The sequence below is a fragment of the Anneissia japonica genome, unplaced genomic scaffold, assembly GCF_011630105.1.
Source record: "Anneissia japonica isolate Jap-2015-1 unplaced genomic scaffold, ASM1163010v1 scaffold287799_len804019_cov200, whole genome shotgun sequence".
Classification (NCBI taxonomy): domain Eukaryota; kingdom Metazoa; phylum Echinodermata; class Crinoidea; order Comatulida; family Comatulidae; genus Anneissia; species Anneissia japonica.
In genome coordinates, this window is record NW_022716884.1 from 202633 (window position 1) to 210660 (window position 8028).

General features: G+C 30.5%; 1 protein-coding gene across 4 annotated transcripts in view; it reads left to right on the forward strand.

Moving 5' to 3' along the window:
• The window catches only part of LOC117110043 (protein rogdi homolog), a 33908-nt gene extending 29081 nt beyond the window's left edge, over positions 1-4827 (forward strand). For 3 of the 4 annotated variants that reach the window (XM_033252611.1, XM_033252613.1, XM_033252612.1), the window contains 3 exons: positions 221-264; positions 723-849; positions 1633-4827. In XM_033252611.1, coding sequence (XP_033108502.1) covers positions 221-264; positions 723-849; positions 1633-1677 — 216 coding nt within the window. In that variant the 3' untranslated portion in view covers positions 1678-4827. Of the gene's footprint in view, positions 1-220; positions 265-722; positions 850-1632 lie in introns of those variants that run through there. The other variant, XM_033252615.1, reaches the window with a different exon arrangement.
• The last annotated feature ends 3201 nt before the right edge of the window (positions 4828-8028 follow it).

Genomic DNA, 8028 nt, shown 5'->3' on the forward strand with positions numbered 1-8028 from the left:
GGTAGTATATCAACCGGTAGTAGGATATGCATTATTGCTTGATGAGAATGTGTTGACACGTCAAAATTGTTTATTAGTATCATTCATTTTATTAGATACATTACTGCTTACATATTTTTAAAATAAATTTCTAATGATCTACTTTATTCATAGATAAAATAGTTAACGTTATTGGATGAATATGTTGATGGAATCTTCTAATTTTGTTTATGTCTTTCAGAGGCCGCAGCCCATACTGACACATCCCAAACAAAGCAATATTTTGTAAGTGCAATTTTGTCTTGCAAATAAAACCATATTGTATGTTAGTGGATAGTGGCATGAAGGTGAAGGTGCTCACAAAATCCAAGGTTTAATCCCTTCAGATGCAATTGTAACTGGACTGTCACTCCATAGAGTGCATACCTCTATGCTGTCCCTAAATGATGAATGATATAGTGAAAAATTGCTTTTCTGTGACCTTAACATTTGACCTTTCACCCCTGCATTTAATCAGAGTTTAGTTTTTTGTTGATCCATTCATTAACATGTACATAACCCTTATATTATATATGTTGTCAGAGTTGAAAGTAAAGCTTGGAACTGTTACTGGAATTCTCTCACAAATTTACATCATTAAACTTCATCACAAACTCACCCTTTAATGTTTTAAAATTTAACAATCTTGAGCTCTCCCTCATTGATTGCAATTTTTTTTGTGTATTTTGGCTTTTTTTTTCTAGTGAAGTTGGAGCAGCTCGATTTGAAGTCACCGCCCAGTACTTGGTTGAAAGTGTTGTTCCGTGGCTGAGTGAGACCCTAATGTACTTCACCGTTGCATTGCAAACATGTCAGGAACTTAAGAATAAGGTAAATAGAAATGCAATAGCACCATTTATGAAGTTCATACCACCTGCAGTAGAAGTCAAGCTGGAGCTTGTCTGGTTGGATCCTCATCCTTGATTCTAAGCCATCCAATGCAAGGATTTATTTATCTGACAATTAAAAACTTTCCATTACATACACGTGTAATTCAGTAACAAAAGTTAAAACATCACTGGGTAAGGTACATTGACTTTCATACCTGAGGCAAGTTCTAGCTCATTGACATTAAATGTCGCCAAATTCCCAAATGGGAAAGATGTTTTCAACCACTTTTTGAAAATGTTGATTGATTCTGCATGTTTGATATCCTAAGGGAGAGGAATCCAATATTTTGTTGCACATACTGAAAAAGCTCGGAGTTCTTCAAATTACTAAGAGTTGAAATAAAAGTAAAAATGTTGCCCAAGCAGTGAAATTTAGAATTCAGGTTCTGTCTGCAATTTTGTTTTGAGCTATGGGCTTGGGCTAAATTTTATGGTTCAGTGCAAGCCATCACTATCCCCTTGCACTTTCGGTGTATAATATGGTAACCACAGGGCTAAAGTTTAAAGCTTGAAAAGTGGCTTTTTGAAATAGCATACAAGTATTAGTGCTCCTTGGTACAAGAGAAAAGTATATAAATAAATAACTAAATGCCTACTAAAGATTTATTAGATTTTTTGGGGGGAGGGGGTGGGGCAGGGTGGGGGTGAGGGAGGAAAACATGAACTGCAGCATGTGGAAGATAATAATCTCAATGCTCTCATAATCAATTTTTCTTCCTTGTAGATAGAGGTATTTGCATCTTATCAAGAGGATAAACAAGATAATTGAAACATTTGGTTTTTATTGGCCAGCGCTTCCCATTCCCAAGGTATTCTCCATCTTTTCACCAAAGCAGTCCCTTATCAAAGAATCAGTGCAATGATGTTGTTATGTTACTCATTGTAGATTATTTTAAGCTGTAATGATTAGATGAGACTTGTCATCCCAAAACCAGTGTACTGTCACTAATTGTTAAACGGAGTAATATTAGAAGAATATGCCAGTATTGTATACTTTTGTAGAGAAAAGAGCCTGTAACACCTTTTACTACTCAGAACTTTTTTAATAGTAAATTGATTCTAGTAAATGGCCCATCATTTTAAAGCTTATAATGTGAAACATAAGTTATATTAAAATATCAATTTTTTATTTAAATGATATTACTTCAAATATTTAATTGAATATTTTCCATTAATGGCTGAAAATTTACAAGTGCAAATAATTAAAAGATACCTTTGTATAAGAAACATATTTAGCCATGGAAACAATTAAGGCAGCAGGATGATGTGAACTTATTGATTAATTGAATGATTGGTAACTAAAAGGACATATTTTTTCAGTTGGACATTTAATTTTGCTTAGGTTGATACTAATTTCCATGAGAAACTTCCTATTCCATTGCCTGATTCAAAATGACCAAAGCACTAGTGTAATTTAATAACCTAATCCATATTTATTCCTTTGTAAAGTAAATCAAATGCTCTGCTCTTACCCGCCTAACGTGTGTACAGAGATTCCAGCAGTAAGTTGATTTGAAAAAAGTGTATATTCTGGGTGGAGTTATGTAGTATTCTGGATGTAGATGATGAGCATATTTTCTAATAATACGTAGGTTGAATAACGGCTTGGCTCATTTTATATAAAACATTGAATGGATAATTTCTAGGAAATTTCTATTAGATAGTATTATTGTAAAAGTACTATTGAATGGGTGGGTTATTTTAGAAAATAGAAATACTATTGAATGGATATGATTGTATTATATATCAAGTGGAAGTGGTTGTGGTGTGTGTGTATAGTAGTACTATTGAATGGGTATGAATAAATATGATTTAATGAATAGGCTGAAATTAGACAAGTTCTATTGAATGGTAAAATTCATTGTATATTGAATGTACAATGTACAAGTACTATTTATAATGATTAGAATATTTCAATAGATGTTCTATTGGAAGTATATGTTATTTCTATTGAATTATGTTAAATGAGAATTTGAATTGAATTCATATGTACAATTTAAATGAAATATCAAGTATATTGTTGAGTGAATTGTTTATCATATCAAAGCATAACTTTTGTTTGATTAATTTAACCTGATTTTATTATTTTTAGTATTTTGTTAACACTTAATTATATAAAACATTGTTCCTTATAAGCAGGCTATTAAAATTCAGTACATTAGCAACTATTTATGACAAACTAATTACAGTATACAGTACACAATGCCTTGATAAAAATAGAACTCGTTCTCATGTGAAATTCTAAGGGAATATATCCAGTTGTAGCTCAATTGATAGTAGAGATCTAATGATATCCAAGAATCATTTTTCACTCAAAGATTGTATGAAATTGTAATAGTAATTTTATGCTCTCTTTAAAATTCTAGGGTTTTAATTTTGCAATTTCAAAAGTGTTTTTTTTTCACAGGATATACTGTTACTACACAATTTTAATAAGACTTGCTTTAATAGTGATTTGCATAGCTTCTCCCGTCAGTACTTAGTACAGTACTTGATTTTAAAAATTAATGAAAGTATAGAAACTTCATAATTGTAAACTTAGTTTAAAGACCCTTGTAGACCACTTCACAATTATTCTAATGCTTATTATTATTTTGGAATGCATTATCCAATTATTATTATTCATGTGTTTATGAAAATTTAAATCACAGTGGAAAAAATATGTGTGGAAAAGTAATGTTGGCTACTAATTTCCAATACTAATGATTTCAATTTGGATTTTACTGTGACTGGAATTTAAATAAAACGATACTTTCTATCTGAAAACCTGAATAATTATACAATTGAAAAAACTTTGTTATTCATTCTCATATAAAACTTAAAAGCAGAGTAATTTAAGTAGAAGATGGTAAATTGTGAATATTTTTACACTGCAATTTTAAAAGACAATCAAAGTATTTAAATTGAAATGATTTTAAAACAATTTTAATAAGAATTATGTGTTGTACTTCAATCATGCAAGTACCATATTGTATGCAATTTTATTAATTTCAAATTGATGATTTTTTTGCTTTGTTGTTGTTTTCAATTTGATGACAAAATTTATTTTGTACATAAAGGTCACAGAAATATTCTATGAATATTTTATTTTTTTAAACAAGGACCTAATGACAATCATTAACAAAATATTTAATTTTTTTTTCATAGGAATGTTTTTTCAGTGTTGATTTTATAGGAATGTTATTCATCATTTATTTAGTTGTATTATTATATATTATAGTGGGGTTTGTTTATATGGCAAAACTCAAAACAATATTTTTTTGTTGATATTATTATTTTTGTTTTTTGTCTAGTAAAAATTTTATTTAGTTTGTACCAAATACATGAAAGAATAATGCTATTTTGTATAGTGCATACCAATTTTTTTTTTTTTTTTTTTTTAGAAATTGTTTTTTTTTCACATGATCATAATAAAGCATATTAGAGTAGCATGATTGGATAAACTGTACAAAAGAAAACTTAGCTCTGAAAATACTGATTGGATTCTTTTTGTGTAATTGTTTTCTTTCAACAGATATTGTTTCAAAAGATATTTGGAAATAAGCAAAACTCCAAACAAATATTTACCCTGATGTGTTTAATTGGTTTTTTTTTTTTTTTTTTTTTTTTTTTAACATTCTATTATTTCTGTACAAAGATACTCTTCAGTGAATATTTAAAAAAAATATTTTTGGTTGAATTACTTACTGGGAATGATTTGAATAAAAGTAAACATTCTTTGAGTTTGCATTTAAATCCAAAGTTAACATTCCCAAAATTGTTCTTGAATTGTGCTTTGTAGTTTTGTAGTTTCTTAAAACTTCAATTCAGTTACTGTCAATGCAATACTCTGTTGTAAAAAAAAAAATTTTCAGAAAACATTACATTATCAGAAAAGTATGCTACTGATGTTTGTGGAATTGAAACCAAATTTACAAATGAGTAATTAAAACCTTAGATAAATTTTCCAATGTTTTGTAGTTTTCATGAGGCATGTTATCTTTAACATTCATAAGCTCTGCCGTATGTTGTATGCCCATATATAGTCATGGTGTGCCCGTATATGGCCTATTATGTGATGTCATCATGACTATATTTAGGCATGTCACATGCTTTTTGTCAAATCAAATTTCGATAGACTTGACAGGGCTTAATATATACATAACGAGTGTTTACAGTGACCCATACATTTTGTAAATCATATAAATTTTTTTGCAGTTACAGTTAGTAACTTTTACGTTAATTCATAGCTTATAATGTAAATAATCTATGCAAAGTCAACAATATATCAATGGATTTGTATTCTGTGAGAAAATTGTACCGTAAATGTTCAAATAAGCACCTCTCTAGAATAGGTGTTTCTCCCAAATAATTTCCATTGTTCTCCCAAAGATAGGTTTGCCTGCATTATTTGCAAACCAAAATTCAAATATAAAAATATCTCAATTTCAAAATACAGACCTTCGAATTTGATCTGATATGCCTCCTATAAAAAGCAATAATGCAGGAGCTTATCATGGATGGGGACCCCAACCCCCCGGAACCCCCTTCAGCTTTTTTTTGTAACCCACCGTGATTAATGCTATGCGTCCCAACAAATTTCCGGGAATAAATATGTTTATTGGGAGATCACTAAACATGGAAAACAAGTGTTAGTTTTGCTCATGTATTAGCACCTCTCAAATTGATGCTGCACTTAATCCTAAAAAAATCGTTTTTTAAGCCCTGCAGCGCTTATTTAATCATTTGTGGTACCTGTATTTAAGTTCAACAAATTGTTGTATCATAAGTGTGCTAGAGATCAATTTAAATAGTATTTAAATAAGATTTTTATATTCCAGTATTTGTGTCTTGTAAGGGTTAACCCAATTCCAGACAACCGTGATTTTGTATTCCTAATCTTGTGTTGATACTCATTTTTAAAGAAACGCTGTCTGTTTTGGGATAAAATGAAAACTTGAAAATGTATTGTAATTGTATAATGGACTGGTCTCCTAAGCTCCGCCCCTTGGATATTGTTGCTAAGGTCTTATGTAAATACATGTAACCTGAGCTTACATGCATGTACAAAGTACAAGTCTCCCTCCAATTAAAGACCACTTTTGGGACCAGGGTTTCCATGGTCTTGGTCTCTAATTAGAATAATAAAGATAAAAGACATCTGTTTAGGGACCACAGAAAAGTGGTCTTTAAAGATGTATTGTCCCTTGCTAATGTCAAAAAATCATAAAAAATAATTTTGAAATAAACTTGCTCATATTGCAATAGCATACAAATTATAAACTTGTGCATAAAAATTATTGAATTTAAAAAATATGTACCCTGATTTTTAAACCAAAAAAATTATAATACAAGTAATAAACACTTCCAATGACTGGAAGTGTTTCTATCATTTCTCGCTGTAAACTGATGGATAGACATTTTTTAAATACATTAATTTCTATGTTCAAGTTGATAACTTTTAAGTTACTTCAAAATGGGCAAGTAATTTCAAAAAATATTTTTATGATTTTTTTGTTATTTAGCATCTGACAAAACATCTTTAATTGGAAGGCCCTGTAATATCGTGAGACCTGTACGTGAAAACAGGTGTTTTATTTTTGTTTTTTTTTTGTTTTAATCTTTCTTATTTCGAAGATTATAACTTACTTGATCATTTGAAATTAGAAATTCAATGTTTCTATTTTCAGTTTTTCAGATATGCCTGGGACAGTTTATCTTTATTAATAAGTTGGTACAGTAGGCCCCTACCAATGTGCTTGTTATATTCTCAGTAATGTTAGCTTAACACTGAAAATGATGTAAATTAAACATTTGATAGAAGTCAATGCTTAGGTTAAAAATGTTTATGTTGAAATGCGAGTGTTCATGTGGGTCAATGAGCATTAAGTCTGCTTTCCTTAAAATCGCTACACTGCAATCGTTGCACTGCTTAGCATGCAGTCCCTGACGCACTCGGGAACGCTCCCTGATTCAACTGACCAATCAGAGTCGCCAAAGGAGACGGCGATAGCCTGTAGCGATTGTATGGATACAAGGCTTTATGAATACAAATAATAATTGCTATATGAATGAGAATTATTAAAGATTAAATAATAATAATAATAATAATAATAATAATAATAATAATAATAATAATAATAATGATAGTAAAGTAATTATTTTGTTTGTATCGTGCCGTACACTTGTCTCAGGGTGTTGCAAAGCACCTACTGTTACTGCTAATAATGGCTTGAAAAAATGTTAGCTGTATTTTAAAATCTGCTGGAGATGTTTGACTGTCCATTCCAAAACAGTGGTGCAGCAATAGAAAAAATGTGATCATGGACCATATACGTAATTTATGTTGTACTCTAATACTCTGTTAAATCATGATGCATAACAGTGTTATAAACATTTACTTAAGCTATTATTACTACTATTATTGTTAATATAATGTTATAATGGGCCTAATAACAACCATGCAACTTAAACCGTGCCCATGCTACAAATATATATATATACAGGGAGATGTATCTCTGATATATGTATGTGTGTGATAATTATTAAGGTAATCGAATGAATGATAGGTACATTTGTATTCATGATTAACATGGCGTATACTCTAGTAGGCCCTATATTCAGCTTTTTAGCATCATGAATTATAACGTGTAAATGTTAACTGTATATGAAGAATGAAATTTATATTGAATAACGTCATTAAAAAAGTATTGATCTAAAATGTTGGTTTTGAAATAGCATTGTTAACGTCATTGTTCAGGCCTGTACGCAGAGGTACCTATGGTTTGACCGAACCCCTTTTCACACCAATTTCCTCTGATAAACCAAAGCCACCCTTGCATAAAATAACATAAAATGATTATGAAATTCGCCGTTTACAAACTATGTGCATCAGCTCCAGTGGCCTGAAGCTCTTCCACTGTACCGCCCATCTGACATGCTAGGCTCTCGTTACCCTTGCCCCTTTTGACAACCCTATAGTAACGCATGTTGTGAATTTCGTACGAATGAGCATTAACGGAAATCGCAGATTCATGAAAATGCATGCGTTGTGATTTATCAAATTTGGCTTAGGCCTACACAGTAACAGGAAATATTTAAAAACAATAGACTAAATAAGGGAATGTGATTTTTCTCTTTT